General features: G+C 36.4%; 5 protein-coding genes, 1 long non-coding RNA gene and 1 pseudogene across 6 annotated transcripts; 4 read left to right on the top strand and 3 right to left on the bottom strand.

The window, feature by feature from the left end:
* The first annotated feature begins 884 nt into the window (after window positions 1-884).
* Window positions 885-2,658, top strand: LOC106451618 (jacalin-related lectin 4). The gene is made up of 4 exons (XM_013893568.3): window positions 885-1,044; window positions 1,274-1,479; window positions 1,571-2,056; window positions 2,166-2,658. The coding sequence occupies exons 2-4, from the start codon at window positions 1,294-1,296 to the stop codon at window positions 2,415-2,417; spliced, it is 924 nt and encodes a 307-aa protein (XP_013749022.1). The 5' UTR covers window positions 885-1,044; window positions 1,274-1,293; the 3' UTR covers window positions 2,418-2,658.
* Window positions 2,659-4,853: 2,195 nt separating this feature from the next.
* LOC125604408 lies at window positions 4,854-11,080 on the bottom strand. The gene is made up of 2 exons (XR_007336178.1): window positions 10,507-11,080; window positions 4,854-5,109 (listed from the first exon to the last, which is right to left on the bottom strand). It is a non-coding gene; the product is annotated as an uncharacterized LOC125604408 (long non-coding RNA).
* A 14-nt stretch (window positions 11,081-11,094) lies between these two features.
* LOC106451622 (probable mitochondrial-processing peptidase subunit alpha-1, mitochondrial) lies at window positions 11,095-14,452 on the top strand. The gene is made up of 13 exons (XM_013893571.3): window positions 11,095-11,286; window positions 11,543-11,791; window positions 11,873-12,169; window positions 12,258-12,425; window positions 12,503-12,670; window positions 12,772-12,849; window positions 12,951-13,017; window positions 13,144-13,241; window positions 13,457-13,526; window positions 13,613-13,683; window positions 13,783-13,832; window positions 13,934-14,046; window positions 14,152-14,452. The coding sequence occupies exons 1-13, from the start codon at window positions 11,128-11,130 to the stop codon at window positions 14,196-14,198; spliced, it is 1,635 nt and encodes a 544-aa protein (XP_013749025.3). The 5' UTR covers window positions 11,095-11,127; the 3' UTR covers window positions 14,199-14,452.
* A 453-nt stretch (window positions 14,453-14,905) lies between these two features.
* Window positions 14,906-18,013, top strand: LOC106451623 (annotated as a pseudogene).
* A 169-nt stretch (window positions 18,014-18,182) lies between these two features.
* LOC106454988 (protein IQ-DOMAIN 27) lies at window positions 18,183-19,620 on the bottom strand. Its single transcript, XM_013897053.3, has 3 exons — window positions 19,124-19,620; window positions 18,823-19,020; window positions 18,183-18,728 (listed from the first exon to the last, which is right to left on the bottom strand). Exons 1-3 carry the CDS (start codon window positions 19,391-19,393, stop codon window positions 18,183-18,185), a joined length of 1,014 nt encoding a protein of 337 aa, XP_013752507.3. The 5' UTR covers window positions 19,394-19,620.
* A 2,925-nt stretch (window positions 19,621-22,545) lies between these two features.
* Window positions 22,546-23,568, top strand: LOC125604409 (E3 ubiquitin-protein ligase ATL31-like; the record flags this gene model as incomplete). Its single annotated transcript, XM_048774810.1, has 1 exon — window positions 22,546-23,568. A coding segment is annotated over one exon (372 nt), but the record flags the coding sequence as incomplete, so codon positions are not given.
* A 1,667-nt stretch (window positions 23,569-25,235) lies between these two features.
* LOC106454990 lies at window positions 25,236-25,735 on the bottom strand. The gene is made up of 2 exons (XM_022720308.2): window positions 25,562-25,735; window positions 25,236-25,479 (listed from the first exon to the last, which is right to left on the bottom strand). Exons 1-2 carry the CDS (start codon window positions 25,713-25,715, stop codon window positions 25,349-25,351), a joined length of 285 nt encoding a protein of 94 aa, XP_022576029.1. The 5' UTR covers window positions 25,716-25,735; the 3' UTR covers window positions 25,236-25,348.
* Window positions 25,736-26,270: the final 535 nt, after the last annotated feature.

The raw sequence follows: 26,270 nt of genomic DNA, 5'->3' as shown, positions 1-26,270 counted from the left end.
AAGTAACATATATTTCGGATTGCATAGACTAAAGATAGATTGTCTTTTCAAAAACATTCGTTATATTGTAGTGATAAATGAAGGAAATCAATATGGAAAATATATGATTCATGTATTCAATGACGTGAATGAATATCAACTATGTTATATATATATGTATGTATATATTATTCACAATATGTTAGTTGACAAAATTTTAACTTTGCAATCATTTTTAACAAAGCTTTATGCCATGTCTGACACACCTAAAAATTTAACCAAAAGAAATTGAAAAAAAAAATCTAAAATTATGATTTTAAATATATACATATATATTTTTAAATAATTTAAAATAAAAAAATATTTTTTCTATATTTTATGCTTAATTTAAGCAAATTTATATTAAATATTGGTCAACATAGTAAAATATATAATGTTAATAAATTTTATTTTTAAATATAATTTAAATTTTAATAACATGATACAGGAAAACACCTAGTTTAGTTGTATACAATAGGTTGAACTAAAATATAAATAAGTGCAACAATCTTTTGTAAGTAGATTTGTTAGGACTTCTTCTCTTTTAATAGTATTGATATTTTTATGTTTTATTTAGACGTAATATAAAACGCGGTGTATTGTATAATTTTTATTCACTGCTTCAGTATCTGAGAATGGGTCTCCACCAAAAGTATTCACTGCTGCGGTTTATCTACGTACATGTTGACCGATTATATACCTTTTCCAAAAAGAATCTTTACACATAGTCTATGATTATGATAACTTGACAAACATTTATTTTCTTGACCTAACTTAAGACTATGAGCAATTGGTAGTAGGTCATTAGCAGCGGGACCATATTAGTTTCTGCCTTTCTGGACGGTGGAAACTGAGAATGATAGCACTGACATTGTGGCCACAGATATAATTATTGTACGAACGTATATCTACACCAATTATTCTCTACGGCTGAGTAACCTTATCGCCAAAATGACAATAAATATCAAACATTTGCCACCCCCAAATTATTGCGATTCACTCTTCTCCTCATCATCTTCCAATCAGGTACACTCTCTCAAACCATTTTATGTCGAAAAAATATCAAACCATTTGCGACGCATTTTCTAGTTTTCGTGATTATTCTGTATATCCAATCAAAGAGATGTAGGGTTTTGATATAAAACAAATCATTTTGTGGCTATGTTTCCTAGATAATTTTTTTACCTTTTTTTTTTCTTTCTATAACAAATAGGGTTTATTTGCCAAATAACCAAAAAGGGTGTTGTGTTTTCAGGAGATACCTGACGGATTTAAATGGCCAAGATGGAACCGCTAGGTGGTAACAAAGGAGAAGGATTCAACGATGTTGGTTATGAAGGTGTGAAGAAAATAACTGTGGGAGCTGAAGACGTAAACATAACTTATATCAAGATCGAATACGTAAAGAACGGAAAAGTCGAGATCCGTGAGCATGGAGCGGCTCATGGGGAACTGAAAGAGGTATAAAATAAATGTGTTGGTGACTTTTGTTAAATACTGATCAGTTTTTTCGTTACTAATTCATTTGTTCTAATGAAAAAATGAAATATAGTTTTCAGTGGATTATCCGAAAGATAGTATCACTGCCGTTGGTGGAACCTACAAGCATATTTACTCTTATGATACAACGCTTATCACATCGCTGTACTTCACAACCTCTAAAGGATTTACCTCGCCGTTATTCGGTGAGATGAAGGGAACAGAATTCGAGTTCAAAGGTGAACATGGAGAAAAGCTTATTGGATTTCATGGACGTAGTAGTAATGCTATTGATGCCATTGGAGCTTACTTTAGTACTGGCGACAACTCAAACAGTGGAAGCGGATCTAACAGTGAATTTAGTACTCAAAAACTTGATGCACAAGGTGGCAAGGGAGGAAATCAATGGGATGACGGAGGCGATCACGACGGAGTGACAAAGATACACGTTGCCGTTGGCCGAGGCATTGAGCAAATCAGGTTTGATTATCTCAAGAACAGACAAACAAATGAAGGACCTGCCCATGGTGTGAAGGGGGGCAGATCTTCCATTAGAACGGTGTGTATTATGTGTTTCTAATTTTTTCTTCTCAAAGAATGTTTCTATCAAAATATGTTATCATGAGATTACTGAAATTTTTCATGTGGGATTTCTCATGATTATGCAGTTTGAGATAAGTCGTCCCAACGAATATCTACTTTCTGTGAAGGGTTGGTCTGATTCAACCAACAAGATTGTGGGCATTAAATTCATAACCAACACAAATACTTCAGAGTGTTATGGATTTGAAAAAACTCCTGGAGAAGAAGGTACAGATATTTCACTTGAAGTAAAAGACAAGAAGATTGTCGGTTTTCATGGATTCGCTGACTCCCAAGTCAATTCTCTTGGTGCTTATTTCGCTCCAGTCGCCAGCTGAAAACTTTGTTGGGTTCATTTCTTGATTTCCCTATGAATAAGGCTACATCAGAGCCATACCTGTGGATATCCGGATGGGCTATGTCTTATGTTTTGTGTTTCAGTGCGATGTTTGTGTTGTCACTTGTGGTTTTTTTTATAAAGGATGTCTATGTTTATTTTCATTTGGATCTGTTTTTATTTGAATCTTGTAACTAAATTTGATTTTCACTTGAAGTCTATTAGCCCTAATTTTTTTTTCACTTGAAGTCTACTACCTTTAATTTTTAAACAGGAACACAACTAAAAGAGCTAAACAAGAACTAAACAAGATACTTTACGTACCAGCGAGAGAAACGACCAGCAGAAGAAACAAAGCAAGCAATGTGTAACCAAAACCGTAAGAATTTTTTACATTTAGAGACATTTTCTCACTTTCTAATTATATTACAAGACACTTCACACTTGAGACACACTTTTTTTCTTGTGAAAATGACTCATATAACCTCTTTCTTTCTTATGTATCACACTAATCTTTCTCCTCTTCTTATTCTACTTTATTGTTTTTCTCATTTCACTTTATGATTTCATTTATCTCAAATTCTAAAATATATTAAACAAAAATAATTGTTACAATAAATTATATATAAAATTATCTATCTTTTAAGATCCATTTTCATATATATATATATTATATATATATTAACAAATTTGAATGTGAATGTGGATGTGGATACCAGAGCGTAAATAATATAATTATAAATTAGTTGTGGACGTAGAACATTTTTAACACGAAGGCTGTTGGTTGATACCTTTAAAAATTTTCTTTTGATGAGAGTTATCTACTATAAAACACATTAACATCATATGCCCACACATTAACATCGTTTGTCCACACATTAACATCGTCTGTCCACATATAATCACTCATCCACACATCACTCATCCATGTATACTCCGTCCATAAATCACGCATCCACGCATCACCCGTCCACAATTGTCGTTTCTATTAAGGGTGGTAAAATTGTCCACTATCTATCACTGGCCCACAATAAAGTGTGTCACATGTATGAAGTGTCTCTAGGTGTAAAAGAAAGTGAAAAAAGTGTCTCTAAGTGTAATCAACTCCCGAAACTGTACATTAAAAGAGAGTAGCGTTCGTTTACATGCAAGTTAGATATTCGTTCAGAGCTGACTAGCTGAGCGATTAAAAAGCTTACATGTAAGTTTAAAAATTAAATCTAATTCTTTACATGCAAGTTAGATCTTCGTTCAAAGCTGACTATCTGAGTGATTTTAGTAAAACTTAAAAAATGAAAAATGAAATCTATAGGTGATTTGGTAATGATATTTTCTAAAAATTTCAAATGATAATATTTGTTTGTCTACACTTTTTTGCTTATGGGTCTCTTTACCAATTCATTTGTTTTTTTATCACACATGTTTTGTAACGATACGCTCATTACTAATAACTACTATCAAGAGGCTTGAAAAAAGAGTAGACGTGCAACCAAGAATCATACTCTAGAGGTCAATCGATGGCGGCGATAGTTTGGAGATCATTCAAAAAAAGCGAGCAGGAAAGTATGATGTTCGTGATGCAGCCAGAAAGCTGCTCTACGGTTAGTTTTCTTTGCCAAAACATTTAACTGTGTCCATCTTTTGAGACATGACTCTAAAAAGGAGTTTTGGTGATTCTTTTCAGGATAGTACAGAAATAATCAAGAAAACCATAAACGAGAATAAGGCAAAGAAAGTCGAGTTTGCTTTCAAGAAACAAAAGTCTCAAGCGAAAGGTATATTCTGCAGAAAGTGATGTTCGTTTTTCCTATGATTTTGTACTTGTTACAACAGCAAGTTTCTCTTACGTTGACCAAATTGTAAGTCAGCTAGAATCACTGCAACCTTGTATCTTACCAGTGTAACCAACACACGAACAACATTTTCGTCTGAACAAGAAGATTCAAATCATTCACGGCAGCCATAGTACTTCACAAGACTCCTAGAACTTGATGCATAAGAACATTACAAGTGAAAAAACTATTGAGAAGATTGATGATGAATTGATGATGAGCTTAAATCATTATGATAATTCACCAGAGAGAAAATAGATTGTAAACATCTAATATTGTTAGAAGAATACACTGAGAGATAGACATATTTTTTCTTGAAAGCTAGAGACAGAGATTTGTTAACCTAGATTTTTTGAGAAGACAAGAAACTGAAGAATGCATGTAAAGATGGTTAGAACAACCTTATTATTGGTAGTCCTAACATTGGTCCTTAGTGTTTTTAGTATAGGGCCCACTACTTTTTTGCTAGAAACTTTGCTCAAATGTCCCTAATTAAGTAACGGCCCAAGGGTTGTCCAACACTGTTTGCAGACCCCACTGACACGTGGCGACCCGCAATTGGTTCATATTTATTATTATTATTTTTTTAATAAGAAAAAAAAAAATTTAAGGACCAAAAAATGTCCCAGCCGATAATCATGCTCTTAGAATAATAAATTTTCTCTGTTTATTAACGTGAGAGAGAGAAAAAAAATAAGAGGAGAAGACGATGAAGAAACTCAGAGAATAAACATGAATTTCAAACACAAGAGCACTATGATCGTCTTCTTCCACTCTTGCTATAATTTCTCTATCCATTTTCTGGAATCTTCTTTTACTATACTCTCGATCGCCATTACTCAGCCTCCTGCTTCACTATGTCTGCAATTGAGAAAAAAATAGGGGTGTTATTTGTGGATGTATTTTAATAGAATTTAAATCTAAACAGAATGATGATTTTAAATTTTATTTTAATATCTGGTGTTATTCAATGAATTATTTAAATTCAGTTTTTTTAAAATCTAGTGTTACTCAATTTTTAAAGTTTGTAAAATTCTTCGTATTTTCAATTGATTTCAAATCATCTCTCATGAAGTCGCATGAATAAATGAGTGAACTCAAAATCCAATGCCTACTGCATAGATTTTAAAATTCTTGAACTTTAAACAATTTAAAATTTTAAAATTTGATGGATTGCAAATCACTGATCGAATAACACCACCCAAGACACTAATTTTCAGAATTTGTTATTGTTATTTATTTTAAAGGTATCTTCAAATAACATCTACAAAGACATTATTTCAAGAGGACTATTTTTAACCGGAAGTGAAAGCCAAGTCTCTTAAAATTTCTACAATAATTATTTTTCCTAAATATTGTTTACACTTGAATAACAATGAATTTGATATATTTTTTATAAATTATTAATTAAATAACAGAAGATTGCAAGTGAGTTTAAGTGATTTTGCACAAATCCCAAATTGAATAACACTTGATTTGAAAAGAAATTTAAAATCACTGACTAAATAACATAGGGTATTAATGAAATCTCAAAATCTCTTAGAGCATGTTTATTGGTAAAACCCACTTAAGGGTCCTTAGTAAATTTTTAACTCTTAAAAGAGAGATAAGAAACATTGTTATGACTGGCGTAGTATTGTATCTGGTAGATCGTTAGCAAAGGACTAATCAAAAGGGTGGGGTCAGGATCATCTATCTCAGTAGGGAATGATCCTTGGCTCTCATCTACTCGCCCGAGACCAGCAAATAAAAATCAACACAACCTTTACCCAGACCTTACAGTGGATTCTCTCATTGATGTAACATCTAGAACATGGAATTCACAGGCTATTCAGACTCTAGTGGACCCGCAAGATGCAAAAATTATTGAAAGTATTCCTTTAAGTCGAATTCAGACAGTAGATCGGGATGGATGGCATTTTACAAAAAGTCGAATATATACAGTTAAATCTAGATATCAAGTAGAGCGGGTGTATCCTGATAGTGGGCGAACATTACCAGAGTATGGTCCTTTGGTTTTGCCCTTGAAGGCGCATTGTTGGAAGATACGATGTCCACCCAAGACAGAATATTTTCTATGGCAACTGGTAACATGATGTATAGCGATGAAGAAAAATTTACGCTCACGAGGAATCCATGAGGACACAACTTGCGCACAGTGTGGAGCACAAGAAGAGTTCATAAATCATGTGTTTTTTGAATGTCCACTAGAAATTCAGGTTTGGGCACTTTCACGAATTCCGTTGAATCCGAACTTTTTTCCCCCACAATTCCTATTTGCAAATATGGACCATTTATTTTGGAGGGTTACCCCGGAAATGGAGGATCATCAATTTGCATGGATCTTATGGTATATATAGAAAGGAAGAAACAATAAAATTTTCAGTAATCTGGATATTGATCCGTGTGAAACAGAAACAGAGTTGATACTCTGGGCTGAGGTACAAATTACAATAACACAGAGAACTGACCAAGCTCGGACTGCAACGGACGTGATAGTACCATCTATCCCAGGTAGATGGTGTTTCACGGATGGATCTTGGAAAGACGGGGAAATATTTTTGGGACAAAGGTGGTATAGTACGCTAGAAGGTTTTGATGGTCTAATGGGAGTAAGAAATACAAGAGCGGGTCAATCACCTCTTCATTCAGAGATAGAAGCTTTTATTTGGGCTATGAAATGTATGAGGAATCTAAGACAGTTAAACGTCACATTTGCAACAGATTATTCTCAATTGGTGAAGATGGTTTCTAAATCTGAAGAGTGGCCAGTCTTTACAAGTTATTTGGAAGATATAAAGTTATTGAAGAGAAGTTTCAACAGTTCATAGCTCATTCATATACCACAGACGCAAAATTAAAGAACGGACAGTCTAGCACGCAATGCAAGAAATCAACCGTCTTTTGTTGTCCATATGGACGCGGAGCTACCAGTTTGGTTTACAGAGTCTATATGAATTTGTTTGTTGCTGACAAAAAAAAGAAACATTGTTAAGAGACACTTAATTTTAGTGGTTTAATGGTAGTTTCTTAATAAAGGTTCTTAACAAAAAAAATATTAAATTTATTTTTAAACATAAAATTTTAAACAAAGATTAAATTTATTTATTAAATAAAACAAAGTCAAACATAACATCTTAAACATAGATTTTAAAATGAAAACATAAATACAAAGATTACTAAAATAAATGATAATAATTTCAAAAAGGCATTCAAGCTCAGTTGTTGTCTTCATTACGTCCAAATTTACGCCATATATGTTCAACCAAATCACCTTTCAGTTGTTGATGTGCTTGTCTATCACGAATTATTGTTTGAACACCCATCTGATTGGCGATACTTGGAGGGATATATGTCGAATAGGTGAGATCGACATGTGAACTTCCGCTGTCATCTCCTTGTTGGAAATCCGAAACATCATATTGAGTGTATTCATCTTGTTCGTCTTCTACTATCATATTATGGAGTATGATACATGCTCTCATAATCTTCCCAATCTAGACTTTACCCAAGAAAGTGAGTTTTAATAATGGCAAATCGAGCTTGCAAGACTCTGAAAGCACGCTCCACATCTTTTCGGGAAGCTTCTTGACGTTGAAAAAATAAAACTGCTTTCGGCCCTTGTGGAATCGGAATATATTGGATAAAAGTTGCTCATTTCGGATAAATACCATCGGTGAGATAGTAAGCCAAATTATACTCTCTTCCGTTGACCGAGAAATTCATTTGCAGAGCTTGACCATTTATTATGTCATGAAAAACAGGTGAGCGATCAAAAGCATTGATATCATTTAAGGTACCCGGATGTCCGAAAACGCATGCCATATCCAGAGATCATATGAAGCAACCGCCTCTAAAACGATTGTGGGTTTTCTCGAACAACGAGAATATTGCCCTTTCCAAGCGGTGGGACAATTCTTCCACTTCCAATACATACAATCGATGCTCCTATCATCCCGGGAATTCCACGAAGCTCTCCAATATGAAGTAGACGTTGAAGATCAGCCGGTGTTGGTCTTCTTACGTATTCATCGCCGAACAAATTTATGATTGCTTCCACAAAATTTTCCACACATAACTGAGCAGTGGTTGCACCGAACATGAGGTATTCGTCGACCGCATCAAGTACAAAACCATATGCCAACACACGGATAGCTGTTGTACACTTTTGAAGTGTAGAGAGACCAAGCCTTCCGATACCGTCCTTCTTTTGACAAAAGAACTGAACTATTGGAGAGGCGATCAACAATATGCATGAACAATGGCTTGTTCATTCTAAATTGTCGTCAGAATAGATTTTCGGGATATGTTGGAGTGTCACTGAAATAATCATTCCATAACCGGAGATGGCCTTTTTCACGATTTCTTTCGATAAAAATTCTTTTTTCTTTGTCTTCCTTTCATCTTCTTGATCACCATAAACATTGCACAAATTCTCAAAAGTTTGATTGAAAGTTTGATCAAAATATTGATCGAAAGTTTCATCAATATTACCCTCGAAAGTGTTGTGAGAAGATGATGCCATGACAGGTTTGTTTGAGATTCTTGTGTCAGATTATATATTGTTTCACATTTAGAAAGAGAATGTAGAGTTGTGTGAATTGTTGTGGGAAAGAAAATAATAGAGAAAGAGAATGGAGAGTTGTGTGAATTGTTGTGGAGAGACGTATGAATTGTTGCGAGAAAGAGAATAATAGAGAAAGAGAATGGAGAAAAGTGTGAAATGTTGTGAGATAGAGAAAGTACATTAAACACAGAAACAAAGAAACTTAAACAGTTAGACTTATACTTATATAAATTAGCTAGACAGAAAGTCATTGAATAGCTTCTGCTTGAGTGCTTCTTCATAGTCAACAAGAGGTTCTTTTTCGCAATCAGACTGTCAAGAAGATTCATCTTCGACAACCTTTCCTTCATTGTCAAATTTTGTTGTTTAATAGACCACATACTTTCAAACTCATTCAGTGCATTCTCCTCTGCCAATGTCTTCTTACCGCGAGCCTTTGCGGCCTTAACACCCGGCGGACGCTTGTTCTCAGTAGCTTGAGAGCCTGACGAAGCAGCACCGTCATCACACTTCATCTTCTTAGAGATCCCATCGTTTTTAGCAGTAGCAAGGTCGCACCACTTCTGGTCGTCCCGGAGCTCCTTCCAAACGCGTTCCAGTGTGAATTTCTTTTTATGGTTATTGTAGGAAATTTGATGAGCTAGTTTCAGAACGTCATTATCGTTTTGACCGCTACTCTTCTCTCTGCTTGCATCTTCAAAGGCTCAACAAAACTTGCAAACAAGATCATTGATCTTGTACCATCGTTGCTTGCAATGACTAGGCTCTCTCTGCTCGCAGCCAGCTACTGGAGGTCTTGCCGCAAAGTACGCTGCTACTCTTGTCCAGAAAGCGCCTGATTTTTTCTCGTTGTTGACGACTGGATTTTTGCTCGTGTTTAACCACGAGCTGATGAGGAGAATATCATTCGTTGGCGTCCACTTCCGTCGTTCTCTATGCTCCATAGCAGTCTCTCCACCATCTTCGGTTCCTAGCGTGCTTTGAAACAAAGGTTGTGATGAAGATAGTGAGGCACTATCTTCATAGTTACCGAACGAAATGCTTTGTTGACTATGAAGTAGTTCAACATATTTTTAACTCTGGGTAGATGGATAAGAATCCATATCCGAAGTAAGCTCAAGGAAGAGAGAAAAAAAGAAGAAAGTGGGAAGAGAATCACACGGTTTGAACAAGGAAGAGATAAAGAAAAGAAGTGAGGTGAGAAAGTAGGAAGAGAAGAGACACGATTTATGTAAGGAAGGGAAGGATCAATGCATTGATCACAACCACCCATAACCGAGTAGACATATATCTAAAAGCATTCATCACACAACCCCCTTCTACACAGAACACCAAATCAATTTATTACCTAAACCTACCATTATCTCACACAAACCACTTAAACATCTATTTAATACCTAACCTAACACAAAACTACAATTCAATTCTATCCAGACATGAGTAAAAATCAACAACAATCATACCATATTTCACAAACACCAACCAATATATTTATCATGATTAATCCTATTTAACATAGCAAAGAAAAAGGTTTAATCCAATTCAAAATTCATTTCAAACAACCATTAAAATAAAAAACAATCGCATCATAACTCACAAACCAACAACAAATTTAAGCAATGGTTTATCTAATTCAACAGAGCCAAGAGAAAGTTTAATCCAATTCAAATGATCAAAGAGAAAGGTTTTACCTTTATGAACAAGAAGTGTGGAGTTTTGTCTGACAAAGAGAAAGGTTTATCCTTGATCGCGCCTCTTTCTCAATCACTCGCAAGACACAAAAACAGAAAAAAAATATCAAAACAAATCAGAGGACTGGACTTCTTAAGATTCACGATGAAAGAGCACAATCAAAGACATGCATAATTGAAATATTCAAACATTAAAACATATGAACTCATCTTTACCTTTCGAATCACTGTTTTCCTTCGTTTCCGAGAGCCTCCACGAGAGAGATCTCGCTGTTATCCTTCGTCGAGAAGAGCAACCGATAGAGGGGACGCCGTTTTACTTCGAGAGACGCCGATTCGTTGAGAAGAGCCACCGACCGGGAGAAATATCGCTATTTTCGTTGCCAAGGAGACGAGAGAAGGAAGAGAGAAAGAAGGAAAAGAGAGAAAAAGACGAAACCTTGAGACACCACCTCTCTTCTCTCCAATGCTTTTGTTTTGACTGCTTAATTAAGTGAAGGGTCTTACCTTAATGACCGTTTTGTTCTTTTTTTTAAATGATAAAATCAAAATTAAGCTAAGATAAACGTGCTCTTAAAATTCTTATTCTGATATAGTCGGCTCCGTGAACTAATTCATCTGATGGGCCAACCCCATATAAACATTTGGGCCTATGATAAGCAATACGTAAGCAGCAAAACTCTCTCACCTTCTCAATTCATCTCTTCCGTTCCCTTCCGATTTAGGGTTTCCACAGTCGCCATGTATCGCACGGCAGCTTCACGAGCCAGGGCTCTCAAGGTTTGTTACCTAAGCCTTTCATCGTTTCACGATTGATCTCGTTTTGTATGCTTCTGGAACCTTCGCGTAGTGAATAGATTCGTCCTGATTCGGATTATTCTTATTCCGATTGAATTACCCGCGACGATGGGACTGTTATTACTGCTTAGGCTTACGAGTGATCGAGTCTTTGTTTCGCAGTTTCTGAAGTCAAATCTAACTAGAAATGGATTTGCCTCTATCGTTTCAAATGGATCGTATTCTTGTTTTGTGATAGGGATCTCTTAGCCGGAGTTTGAGACCGGCGCGTTATGCAAGTTCAAGTGCCGTTGCGACTAGTTCTTCTTCTTCTTCTCCAGGTTTCTTCAGCTGGTTGACTGGTGGATCATCTTCTTCGCTTAATTCATTGGACATGCCACTACAGGGTGTGTCTCTTCCTCCACCACTTGCTGACCTTGTTGAGCCAAGCAAACTTAAGATCACTACTCTCCCAAATGGTCTCAAAATCGCCTCCGAGATGTCTCCCGTAAGTAAATCTTATGTTTACTCTCTGAAGATAGAATCTTTTAAAATGAACTGAAACAAAGTTATTATCTTGGTGTGTTAGAATCCGGCAGCTTCCATTGGTTTGTATGTTGATTGTGGCTCTATCTACGAAGCTCCTTATTTCCATGGAGCAACGCATTTGCTTGAGAGGATGGCTTTCAAGAGCACGAGAAACAGGAGCCATCTACGTCTCGTGAGGGAGATTGAGGCTATTGGAGGCAACACCTCCGCATCTGCGTCTCGGGAGCAGATGAGTTACACTATTGATGCTCTTAAGACCTATGTCCCTGAAATGGTTGAAGTTCTTATTGACAGTGTGAGGAACCCTGCTTTCTTGGATTGGGAAGTCAACGAAGAGGTGATTCTCTTTTTTTCTCCTTTGTTGTTATTTTAGTAACTCTTGTGAAATTATTTATGTAACGTATTGTCTTGTGGTTATTTGGCAGCTACGTAAGATGAAGCTAGAGATAGCGGAACTTGCAAAGAACCCTATGGGCCTTCTCATGGAGGCCGTTCACTCTGCTGGTTATTCCGGTGCATTGGCGAATCCTCTCTACGCACCTGAGTCTGCTTTGGACAGATTGAATGGGGAACTCTTGGAGGAGTTTATGGCTGTAAGACCGCATCAGCTTTTGAGAATCTATGTGATTAATGTCCTTATTTGCTTACTCATTTGATATGGGAATTTCAGGAGAATTTCACTGCTGCACGTATGGTGCTGGCGGCAAGTGGAGTTGAACACGAGGAACTTTTAAAAGTTGTTGAGCCGTTGACTTCAGACCTTCCTAATGTACCGCGCCAGGCGGAACCAAAATCTCAGTATACTGGTGGAGATTTCCGCCAACATACTGGTGGAGAGGTAATCATGACAGATTTGCTTTCATTGAACAAGTGTGTTTGAGATGAAAGTGTATTTATGTCACAATACTACGTGAGCTTATTCTGTTATGTCATCTTCAGGCTACGCACTTTGCTCTCGCCTTTGAGGTTCCTGGCTGGAATAACGAGAAAGAAGCAGTCATCGCCACTGTTCTCCAGGTTTCTAACTTGAATATTTAATGTTTGCTTGTGTTAAAGAATTTTACTTGTTTTTATCAAATTCTATTGACTCAATGTAATTTAATTCGAATTGCTATTAGATGCTTATGGGAGGAGGTGGCTCGTTCTCTGCTGGAGGCCCTGGAAAAGGAATGCACTCATGGCTGTGTAAGTCAATTCTTGTGTTTATATCGCTTTCTTGAGCTTTCTGTTTTCACGTTTGTTGAACTAGTTCATTACAAGTTCTCAACCGATCAGTAATAGTGATAAAAATTCCTATGTCTTTTTTTACAGATCTCCGTATTCTTAACGAATACCAGCAAGTGCAGTCATGCACTGCTTTCAGTAGCATCTTTAACAACACCGGGTTGTTTGGAATCTATGGTTGCTCGGTTAGTTTCAGCAATCCTGATCTATGCTCTTCCTTATAAATCAACTATCCACTTAATCTCATTGATTATATGTGTGGGTATTAATACCTTCATTTTTAAGGAATATCGATTTTGTGGGGGTATTAGGCTATGTCTTGTTTGTGTGACTTGACGACTTCTTTGCATCATATGTGTTCTAGTACATATTGTGATACGATTTACATCCATGAGTGCAGAGTCCCGAGTTCGCTGCAAAAGCAATTGAATTAGCAGCTAAAGAAATGAAAGATGTTGCCGGAGGAAAAGGTTTGCAGTTTGTTTCTTCTGTTTTCTCCTATTATAATCTTAACAAGTCGAAGCCGTTGTTTACATCTGTTTATTTGTTTGGACAGTTAATCAGAAGCATCTTGATCGCGCCAAGGCAGCCACAAAATCTGCAGTTCTGATGAATTTGGAATCACGGGTATTCTCACTAAGATCAAACCGTTTTGCTTGAAAAGCATGTTTGTTCGATTCGAACCGATTAGATTTTACTAACGAGTTTTATGTATGTCCTATGCAGATGATTGCAGCAGAAGACATTGGCAGGCAGATTCTTACATACGGAGAGAGGTACACGCAAATGTCTTTTAGAAAAGAAAAAAATTAAAGACAGCTTAGTATTCTTCTTGCGCATCATAGTGTGTTTATAAATGAATAAATAAATATTGCAGGAAACCAGTTGAGCAATTCCTGAAGACAGTTGATGGACTAACCTTGAAGGACATTACAGATTTCACCAGCAAGATTATCTCAAAGCCTTTGACAATGGGTTCCTTCGGAGATGGTAAACAAGTTTTCACTTTTTTCTTACTAGTTTTATGTGTTTTTATTGTCATAAAAAACCAAGATTTTGTGTCATGAAATTGTGTCTGGTTCTTTCTTTTGGCAGTGTTGTCTGTTCCTAGCTACGACACCGTAAGCAACAAGTTTTCTTGAAGCAGTGAACAAGTTGCGAGAAAATCAACAATACTTTGGGACATGTAAAATAAAGAAGGATGTTTGGGAAAAGAAGACTGGACCATTTATAAAATTTCTATTTTTTACGAAATGGATTTTGTTTCCATCTACAGTTGAAATGGCTGGCATTTTCCCTGTCCGTCTCTCCAACTTTCAAGAATTATTTGTATTCCAATAATTATTTTTTCACAACTTCATGCAGTTATGCTAGTTAGTTATGTAATTTTTCACAATTTGTTTTACTTGGTTGAACATGAAACAGGTATCTTTTGGGCGTGGTAGCTAGGTAAGCAATGGGGTCGCTCGGGGGTAATTTGAGGAGGAGGAGCCAACGGTAACGACGAAAATTTAACTGCAGTTATCGACCGTCGAATGATGATCTGTAACTCTATGACTACATTTAATAGGGCACAACTCTAACCCTCATCTCTAAAGGAAGAATCAAATGCTGAAAAGTGAAAACACTTTTCTTTTCTGTTCTCGTCTCGATTCTCAAGTTTATTGTTCGTTTTATCAAACTTGTAATATGTCATTTTAAAAATATCCAGTGGAAGGATCACACTTGGAAAGCGTTTCAGTTTTTAATTCAGCTATATACAACATAGATGGATTGTTTGATAAACTTCAAGACATGATCTGGTAGAGAACTCTCATAAGCTACACTGATGTGGTCGATTAAGGAGAGATTAATAATCTTCGCAAATGGTAATAAGTGGACCGTAGCAATTATAGGTCCATTTATCCCAACTTAGGCCCATTAAAAATAAAAACGGTCATCTACATCGAGGCTTCCTACTCGAGAGAACTCGTTCCCTTCTCCGCCGCAAACATGAGGCTTCTTCGCCGCCGTTTCTTTATCTTCACCGACGGAATTTCCGGAGCCAACCGGCGAAGATACGCCACCAAGTATGTCGCCAAGGTCACTTCATCATCTCCCTCCGGCCGATCTCTCTCCGCCGAAGTTTCTCTTCCTAATCCCCTCCCCTCCGACGTACGCGGCTACGCTCTCCCTCGCCGTCACCTCATCTGCCGAGCAACCAATCTCCTTCTCCGCCACGGAACCTCTTCCGATGCCTTCTCCGACCTCTCCGATTACCTCTCTTCCCTCTCACTCTCCCTAACTCCCGACGAAGCTTCAGAGATTCTCAAATCCCTAAACTGCCCTCGCCTGGCCGTCGATTTCTTCCACTTCGTCCCCTCCGTGTGCCCTAGCTCTCACCACGACCCGTTCCTCTACAACCGCATCATCTTAATCCTCTCCAAGTCTAATCTCCCCGACAGATTCGATCGCGTCCGTTCGATTCTCGATCAGATGGTGAAGTCTAACGTACGTGGCAACATCTCCACCGTTAATATCTTAATAGGTTTCTTGGGGAACACGGAAGATTTAGAAATGTGCTTAGGGCTGGTGAAGAAATGGGAGTTAAAGATGAACTCTTTCACTTACAAGTGTCTGCTTCAAGCTTACTTAAGGTCTCGCGATTCTTCGAAAGCTTTCCATGTGTACTGCGAGATTAGAAGAGGAGGGCATAAGCTCGACGTCTTCGCTTACAATATGTTGCTTGATGCTTTAGCTAAAGATGATAAGGTACTTACTTCATTATTTCCTTCACACAAACTAAAAGTTGAGTTTCATCTAGGCATAGGCATAGGCATAGGCATTCAGTTCCGTTGAATTTTTAGGTTTTTTGGATCTTTCGTGTATAGATAGATAGATATAGGAACTGTTTGGGTTTCTATAAAATTCGGTTTGGTTCTGGTAAAAATATTGGGAACGGGCTAGTACACGGAAATATTCGAGATTGGATTGGTTTCAGTTTGTTGGGTAATTTCGGATAATTGGAAGGAAAATATCGGTAATTCCTCGATGTTTTTAGGTAAAATATTGGGTAATTCAGGATGTTCAAATTTTATTATTGGTTAATTTCATATAATTTGGATATAAGTACTTAGTTAATTCGGGTTTTTGAACAATTTTTGGTTTATGAATTATATATTAGATATAATTATTTTGAACTAAATATAACTAATATTTTTAGGATATGAATTGTATTTTGGGTATCCATTCAATTTTTGGTTTCGGTTCTGGTTCGGTTTTGGTTAAGTGAAATAAGAACTATTTGGGTTTTTTTTTGGTTAGTTTGGTCCGGTTTTGTTTTCGGGTTTGGGATAGATAGAATGTGCAGGCCTAGTTTCATGTATAGAGAAAGATGAAAATGTACATTCTTTGCTCAGATTGATCAGGCATGCCAAGTTTTCGAAGACATGAAGAGAAAGCATTGTAGAGGAGATGAGTATTCCTACACGATTATGATCAGGACAATGGGAAGGATTGGGAAGTACAATAAAGCTGTTGATCTGTTCAATGAGATGATAACTGAAGGGCTTACTCTTAACGTGGTTGGTTACAATACTCTTATGCAAGTTCTCGCAAAAGCAAAGATGGTTGATAAGGCTATTCAGGTTTTCTCCAAGATGGTTGAAACGGGTTGTCGTCCCAACGAGTATACGTACAGTCTGGTTTTGAATCTTTTGGTAGCTGAAGGTCAGCTTGTGAAGTTAGATGGGATTGTGGAGATGTCCAAGAGGTATATGACTCAGGGGATATATTCTTATTTGGTTAGAACCCTGAGTAAACTAGGGCATGTGAGTGAGGCTCACCGGCTGTTCTGTGATATGTGGAGCTTCCCTGTAAAAGGAGAAAGGGATAGTTACATGTCGATGCTTGAGAGTTTGTGCGGTGCGGGTAAAACAGTTGAAGCTATAGAGATGTTGAGCAAGATTCATGAGAAAGGTGTGGTTACGGATACCATGATGTACAACACTGTGTTCTCTGCCCTTGGGAAGCAAAAGCAAGTATCTCATATTCATGATCTCTTTGAGAAAATGAAAAAGATGGTCCTTGTCCAGACATATTCACATACAACATACTCATCTCGAGTTTCGGTCGTGTAGGAGAAGTTGATGAGGCTATCAAAATCTTCGAGGAGCTTGAGAGTAGTGACTGTAAACCGGACATTGTTTCTTACAACTCTTTGATTAATTGTTTGGGGAAGAACGGTGATGTCGATGAAGCTCACGTGAGGTTCAAGGAGATGCAGGAGAAAGGATTGAACCCTGATGTGGTCACATACAGCACTCTGATGGAATGCTTTGGGAAGTCGGAGAGAGTAGAAATGGCGTATAGATTGTTCGAAGAGATGCTTGTAAAGGGTGTCAGCCCAACATTGTGACGTACAACATTTTGCTTGATTGTCTAGAGAAGAGTGGAAGAACCGCGGAAGCAGTTGATATGTACACAAGGATGAAACAGCAAGGACTCACACCTGATTCTATTACTTACAGTGTTCTTGAACGGTTGCAATCTGGCTCTCATGGAAAGTCGCGGATTCGTAGGAAGAATCCGATAACTGGTTGGGTGGTCAGTCCTTTGTAGTCACGTGAAGTAGTGAAACAAGGTTTTGAGAATGACACTTGGCTGGGGAATGAAAACTCCAGATTTTATTGAGGCTTTTTCAGTGAACTCTGTACAAACACCGTCTTCTCCGTATTGTGATGATCAGGTTAGAGTACCTGAAGCTCCAGATGTTTGAAGGGTTTGCTTATTGCATCACATAGTTCTTTAATGTATTGGTTCCTTATTGTTTGCTCCTTGTTGAATTAGAAGAGCTGGATGATCAGAATAAGATTATGTACCTAGATTGATCAAGAATGTGTTACATAGTCTTATAGAGAGATTATAGTATCCAAAACCTCGACTATAGATTATTTATTATCAAATTTTATTTTATCCATTTGCAGTTTTGCTTTGTTCTTTTTAATTTTCAAGATTGTAGAAGGGTACAAGAAAATAATTAGTTTGTGATTTAATTATTGAAAATTATAACCCTAAATTTGCATCAGGCAACACTGAAAATTCATTGCTAAATTCTTGAAGAGAATTTTTTTTTTTTTTTTTTTTTTTTACAGAATCATGTAGCTAGAACAAGAATAGCGTTGTTGCTGCAAACTCTCGCCGCCGCTAACGCGATTCTTGGAGGCTATAACCTCATCTAGCGACAACCGGTTCCTCTCAGAAAGCCGATGAGGTGCGCTATGCGAACGTTGCTTCGCCTTAAACGACTGTGTATTCTCCATGTAGCCAGGACCAGGAGTGTTCATTCCATAGCCAGACTGAGCATTTCCACAAACCCTTTTACTAGGACACTGCATTACATAGTAGCGATTATTATTAGTCGTGTGATGGTGAGATGAAGAGGTTAGTCTCGGTGTCGTCGCAAACTTTGATGAAGATGACAATCTTGGCGTGCTTTGCGCAGTCCCAGACTTCCACTTCTCCTTTGGTAAGTTCAACTCCAAATCACTCCCTCGGTAAACAAAACCGTCTTCATATTCAGACATTGGGACAAGATTGTGCGTTTGCCTAGGTGTAGGTCTCCTCTTAAACATGTCATGGACCTCCACAATCTTTTGATGTCTCTCTTCACGCGCCACTTCATCGAACTTATCCTATCAATTATATGAATCAGACAAAACACTTTTAAAGTCTTGGTTTTGGCTTAAAGAACAAGAAGTCAACAGAAGTGGTAAGTTGGTTCTTTACAAAGGAGTGTCGTGGTTGAAACATGTGGCTGTACTCTTTCTTGTGGCGGCGATCGCGTTTAGAACGCACAGCCGTTTGGACTCTAATCAAAGCTTGTATGCTATGCAGCATCGTAGCCGCGCGTTTCCTTACCAAGTATCCTCTCACTAAAGCTTGCAGCTTCACTATACCTTTCAAAGCTCGTAATGCTTTCCTCGCCTTACCATTAAAACAAAATTTCATATAAACAATTATTTCTAATCAAAGATTCGAACGTTAATAAATCTTTGGAAATAAACGTTTTGAAGATGTGGAAATTTACCAAAGAGCCCCTAAAGACCTTTTGGATTTTCACAGCGGCCCAACGTTCCTCCCACGTGATGATATCTCCCGCTCTTCCTTCACCGGTCAGTCTAACCATTTCCGCAGCTGCTTTAGCCCCAGAAACCACTGCTTCTGCGGCTGTAGCTGCTGCGGTTGCAACAGCAATCGCGTTCTTGTCTTGTTCCTTTTCTTTATCGGAACCATCGCCGGAAACGAGTCTCTTCTTTGTGCTAAACAATCCTTTAAACCATCTCACTGCTCCGCCCATCTCGATGTGATAGAACCTAAAACAACTTTATTTCTTGTAACCTGTGATGTGATGATTTAGAAAGATTTTCTAAGAATGAGATAACTTCGCGAACACCCAAAACGAACGTTTTGTATGGAGAAGAAAACAAAATTTCATCGTATTGATTTAAAAATATATATACTCTTAAAGCTTTTATTTTAATCTTTTTGTAACTTACAGCATGTCTCTGATGATAGTTATTTCCTCACAAGTATACAAAGCATCCCACTATAGAATATTGACATGAACATAGCTAAAAGAACAGTTAAAAAAAAAAAACATAGCTAAAAGAACTTTACATATAAAAAAATGGTTAGAAGCTGTAAAATAATACTTTTTCTTACTCATGTAAACCTGTAATTTGAAATATACTTACATAAATTATAAAGTAAAAATTCAAATTTATAAAAAAAATTAGGAGAATATTTATGCTCATTTTTCACAGCCTGTAGAATTTGAGTAGTGAATAAATAACGGATGGCCTCAAACTATTGTTTTGCAGAAAAGGAAGGTTAAAGAAAAGGATCTGACACAGCCTCGTGAAAATATAAAAGTGAATTACAAGACAAAAGAAAATGATGTCATGGAGAGACAAAACAAATTCTTTGTAATCATTTTCATATTCGAGAAACTAACAAGTTCTTATTTGTCTTCCGTTATGAAAATCATATACGGATCGAGGAACGCATTATGAAATCAAACGCAATGGGGAAATGATATGCAAGCAAAGAATAAAACATAAATATCAACTTTTACTAGCGATTTAATAAGTACAAAGTAGAACTCACCTTCAAAGGATATAGTAGTTTCTTTGCCTCCAACAAAATTGCTCAGACAATAAAAAATTGTTCTGGCCTTTATGTAATGGAGCAACAAGCTAAAGTCATCACATTTATTCTAATTCCAGTAATTAAGTATTTCCTTCTTTAACTCCGATTTTTTTTAAAAAAATTAAAAGTGCTAGTTAAGATAGTAATATATTTTCCTTCTTTATGGTTAAACACAGTTAATGCCACTGATTGATCGGTTTAAATAGGGTAATGGACCGTTTTGTACTTTTAAAATTATTCAGTAGTCAATCACATTCAGTTTTTTTCACTATAAATTCAATAATTAATTACATAAATTCACAGTATAGAAAAAACAGTCAACATTCAGATAAATATCTATTAAAATTAAAATGTATTGAAATAAATTTATTATTTCCTAATTATCTATGACTGGACCAGTTGCACTAAGAGAAGCCTTTCACCAGCTTGTCTCATTGGGAAATTACAACTGAGCTCAATTTCTGGTAGCGTATGGTCCAATTAGTGATTGTAGGTGATACTAGATGCCTCAGTTTGTAAGTGTGGTTGAAACCTTAGTGGTGTTAATCATGTTCTCCCATGGTGGTTAAATGAAAAGTTGATTATGAGTTAAAAAAGAAAAGAAAAAAAAGCCTTTCACCTCATTTTCCTCAGAATTTTGACGTCTTCTTGACGATTGGTCATTGGACATATTGTAGAATTTGAAGTATTTCGTTAGAATAAAACTTATTTTTTGCGTACCAAAAAATATAATTTTTTTTCTTCTAAAAAACACGCATGGTGCTAGCACTGAAGTCTTCATTTCTATAGAATTCGGTTTTACTTATTCTTAATATGCAAATGAATGAGTTAAGATGGCTTAATCTTAATCAGAATACACTAATCTTTTGTTCCTAAAACGTTGAGGAAAACATAATAAGCCATCATATCAATGTAGTATACTTGACCAGACATTAGAATGAACATATTTTGGAGCAAAAAGAAAAAGTAGGCAGTGAGTGTCGCCTATTGCTGCTTTGAATAGTTTGGCAAGTCTCTCAACGAAAAAGACTCTTCACTGCATTCAATCTGTCTAGTTTTATACATAGAAATTGCCCTTTATTTTGTATCTCTACACTCCAAGAAATGATAGAAATACAGAAGTAATAGTATTTGAGATCAACATGCATGCATGCAAGTATGCAACAAACCGATCTTAAAATCTTTATTACTCTCATCAAACATTCTCGTTGGCCAAAACAAATATGTTAAGATGAGAAAAGAAACTGGTTAAAGAAATCTCTCCTTACAACTCATTTAAAGAAAAGCTGTTATATATTTAAAAACCTTTCACTGCAGAGTTAATAAAAGCTACAGAGCTTTTGCCTATTGCAGAGAAGAAAGATTGTTTCGTTTCTTCTTTTCAAAAAAGACGCTATGCAGAAGTAGAGAGGTTCAATATTTAATAAAATTGTAGTTTTAAATGTGTTCATTAAGTGTGACTAATCATGATGCAAAGCTTTTAACAGAAGAGACTATAACGACTAAAAGAATCTGTAACATACTCAAGAACCTAAATCATCTTTTTCATTGTCTGAACTTGATTGATAACTCATTTAGTATGAAATTCTCAAAATTCAAAAGATGTACATCAGACTTGAATTATAATTATAAACTTTCCAAAGACTAAAACTCATCAGAGTTGAAAAGGCAAAAGCAAAACATAGTAACATCTCTACTTTAAGCTGTAAAAGTTTTTTTCTTCAGCTCCTCATCTTCTCTTGCTTACCATTTCCATCTGCAAAATTCAAATATTTTCTTTTATAATCTCACATAAAGAGTCATAAGACAAGAAGAATGTTTTCAATTCGGAATATCAAACTTACATGTTAAGGCTGAAGAGATCTCAGAGGTTTTAATCACACGAAGCCTCTTTACCGAAGATACAAACATACTGACAATTTAAAAGGCAAAAAAAAAAAAAATCAATTTCTTTGATATCAAAAGTCACAAAGAAACAAACTTTTAAAGATTCTTACTGCCATGGGATATCTCCCGCAAGCATCTTGTCTCCTTCAATGTCCTCATAAGTAAGAGTATATTCTCCATTCCCATCCAATAATCCAGTGTTGGTTTCTCTTCTTCTCCAAATAATCCAGGGATTACATATTTGAAGAAGTTTTATTTAATTTTATGATAAGTCCAAAATACACAAGGAATATGAAAATATAAAATTTATCCTAACAGGAAGTTTGATATTAAATTCTAAACACTTTTACATCTAAAAATAAAACCATTGTGATATTTCTTCTGATAGAAACAAACGAAAACGTAGCGTGAAAAATTGAAACTGTTGATCAAATTTTCTTACAGTTCAGCATCGGCATGATCATAATTATACTCGTTTCTTCATGTGGCGGCGATAGTACTAGTCCCACAGGATTACCTGCCGAGACAATCGACCAAACTCAGCAGTCTCAACAAGACATTGAAACTGGACAAAGGAAAGTCCTAGTGTTCAAAGAAATCGAACAAGAAGAAGAAGGAGGCGGTAAACAATTTTGTTCAATTTGTTTGGAAGAGTACGAGGATGATCATGAGATTATGCGTTTAAACAAATGTGGACATATTTTTCATCATTTTTGCATGGACTCTTGGCTTGCACGTCACCGGAGCTGTCCAAATTGTCTTCGTTCTGTTGATCTGAATTCTTGAGTTTTTTGGTCTTCATATTATAATCATTTTAGTAATTTACTAGGTAATATTATAAGTTTTGTGACTCATTGAATCGTGACAAAAAAAAGTTTTGAAGAGTAGATTGTCAATATTTTATACTAATCAAAGTTTTGGTCAAAGGTTTCACAATCGAACTCAAGTTGACTTTGAAGCTATGTTTGTTTTATTAGGACATAAATACTCTTTTATTATTGGTCTACTTTCCACCGGTTCAAGCTTTTTTCCTTGTGCAATACTTTTATGGATATTGAGACTTGAGAGTGGTGATCGAATGCAATACTTTTACATCCGCAACAACTTCAAGCTTAGATAGATTGATGGGATGCCACCACCATTGATGCTTTGCTTTATTATATGCGTTTTTAATGACCGTGTGTGGTGGATGAGAAGTCACAGGCCCCTCGAAGGGATAACATATAACGTTGTTTTGTTTCCTAATCAGAGGATATATCATATGATAAACAAAAGGTACATATTCCAAACAGACCCTAATATTTTGATGGCTTATTCACATGTAAATATAAATATATAGATATCAAACACATCGAAAGCTATTAGATGAAACCAAACTCCACATTTACGGGTCATTAGTGCATCGACATGGGCAGCAAGCACCTGCTGGAGCCGGTGCACAAACCAGTGGCGGAGGGAGAATTTTGTTTTAAGGGGGTCAAAATTGATGATACATATATTTTACAAGGGTCATTAAGCTAAACTCATCATATGTTTCCACAAGACATACATGCAAAACAAAAAATCTTCAAAATTCACATGGGTCAATTGACCCAAATGATTATATGCTGCCTCCGCCAGTGTGCACAACACGCACAAGCAGGACAGAAGCGAATTGGTGGCGGTGGTGGTACTCGTTGTGCTCCCAGCAGGAGAAGCATACGCCCTTCAACTGTAAGGAAACAAAAGATTCACCTTACAGAAAACCACGAAGGAATTTTAGTTTTTAAAAATATATGCTTACCATCTAGATGCGCTCGAGCTGCCTGACATGGAAGGATTGGAGACAGGACCAAAGCAAGTACAAGAACAGAGAGGAGGATGACTGAGCTTGATCGCTCGGCTGCCATTGAAAACGTTCTGCTAAAAAATGATTAGAAACTTACGAAAATGATTTCTGATTGCAGTTTGAAACCATTGTAGGTGATGCTTATATAGGCCAAGAACAAATAATTGGAGCAAAGTTGGTCAAGAAGTCTAGCAATAAAATAATATAGAGAGTAAACAAGTATATATGACTATTGACTAAGTAAGCAACCGAAAATTCACACTATCGAGAATGAATGAATGACGGCTCAATGTATATGATGAGGAGACTTTAGATCTCTTGTTAATACGCAAATCTGAAGAAGTTTATAATTTTTTTGATCATTCAATCTGTTTGAGACTGCTGGTAGTGCTCATTCTTTTCTTCCCAGAATTTTGTCTATGACTATGAAATTGTACTGGTAGGATTTGATTCTTTAAAGTCTACCAGAACATTTTGTAAGTGGCTAGTCTTGGTGGTTTCAATTTAACAAAGTTTTTTAAATGTTCAAATGTCTCCTTGATTATTATTTACTATTTTTTCGCAGATAATGTATTTAAGATATTGATTAATAGTTTTCGTTAAAAGTTGAAATCAAACTCCATAAAACAGTTGACTTTGTTTATTTTTGACGTCGATAAAATTGAAACTAGATTTTGTAAGGATACTGAATCAACATGGCCAATATTACCAAAACGAATTTGATCCAGTTGGTTGTGGTTATGTCCTCCACTCTCTCTCTTTGTTACCTCTTACCCTTTATTATCTCATGACTCTTATCAAAAAGCGAGGTAATAATAATAATTACCTTTTTCTTTTTCAAAAAACAAACATAGCCCATATTATTTATGTTTCAAAGTTAGTATGTCTTTGGAAACTAAGATTAAGCGTTCATGTAAGTGTGGACATGTTTTTCATCGTTTCTGTATATATTCTTGATTTACACATGATCGGAGCGAGATGTCCAAATTGTTGTGGTTCAGTTGATTTGATGTAGATTTTGATCTTTAAATTAATTGACAGATTTTGTTTATCTACTAAATGAATACTTGGGTTGGGCTTGTATTTTGTCATTACAAGTGAAACTTTTTGTCATTACAAATAAATAGTTGTGTTACGAATAGTAAGAGTTATGTTAGTAGTATAGTACTAATGAAGACTTGCGTCTCTTATTCCTTGTGAATCTTTTGAATGAACACTCTAAAGTCACAGCCGTAAACATAGAGAAACTCAATTATCAACCAACAAAAGAAAGAGCTGATATTAAAATTAGAGTGTTATTATTTTATTAGGACATGGAAGCAGAAACATGGACTACAAAGGACTTTATTTATGATTCATCATTAGTCGGGCTTTATTGTTTTATGTTTTTCATGGAGATTGAGAGTGGTGATGAGTCTGAGTGACGATAGGAGATGCACAACATCTGCAGCACCTTCCTATTGGCGCTGGCTCGCAACACACACAAGCCGGGCAAATCGGTCGCCTGGGGCCGATGGGAACTGAAAACACACATACTTCATCAAACTAATACATTGGAATTATTAATGATTGTCTATATAGATAGTTTGACAAGTTCAGTACCTCTGGGGGTCGAAGGAACACGAGCAGCGTTGCTTTGTGATAGGGGAAGAAGAAGTAGCAGAGAGAAGACAATGATCTTCACTAAGATGGACTTTTCACTGTGAAACGCCATTGATGCTCTGCTATTGTTATGGATTATGATATGAGAGCACATATGGTATTGATATACATTATAAAGAAAAAGTATTTATATGCGTTTTCCGAGGACGACTTTCCACTGTCCAATTTAGGATTCAAAGTCTCTTTGTGTGCTGAATGAGAAGTCAAATGTCCTTAAATTACTAGGCTGACCCACATGTAAGGTAAGGCCAAACTCTAAGGGCAGGATTATCAGGGGGGAGAGGGGGCCACAAAAAAACAAAAACCCGTTGAAGAATAGCCATAACAAAAATCGCTATTCGATGGTTTCTTGCACTGTTCGCGGATCCCACTAATACATGGCAGCTTTTAATTTTTTTCATTCAAACAAAAAAAATAAAATAAATTAAAAAAAAGAAATAAGAAACCCACATTTGGATTTTACCTAAGCATGGGCATTCGGGGTCCCAATCGGGTTTCGGTTTTATCCATTCGGGTTTCGGTTTTTCGGGTTTATCAAAATCAACCCCCATTCGGGTTATATAAAAGTTCGGTTCGGGACCGGTTCGGATTCTATCGGATTCGGGTCGGGGTTAGTAAATCTTCAAAGAACCGGTATAACCCATTGTAC

This window comes from Brassica napus, unplaced genomic scaffold (genome assembly GCF_020379485.1).
Source record: "Brassica napus cultivar Da-Ae unplaced genomic scaffold, Da-Ae ScsIHWf_539;HRSCAF=812, whole genome shotgun sequence".
In the NCBI taxonomy this organism is placed as follows: domain Eukaryota; kingdom Viridiplantae; phylum Streptophyta; class Magnoliopsida; order Brassicales; family Brassicaceae; genus Brassica; species Brassica napus.
This window is presented reverse-complemented; position numbering and strand designations above follow the sequence as displayed.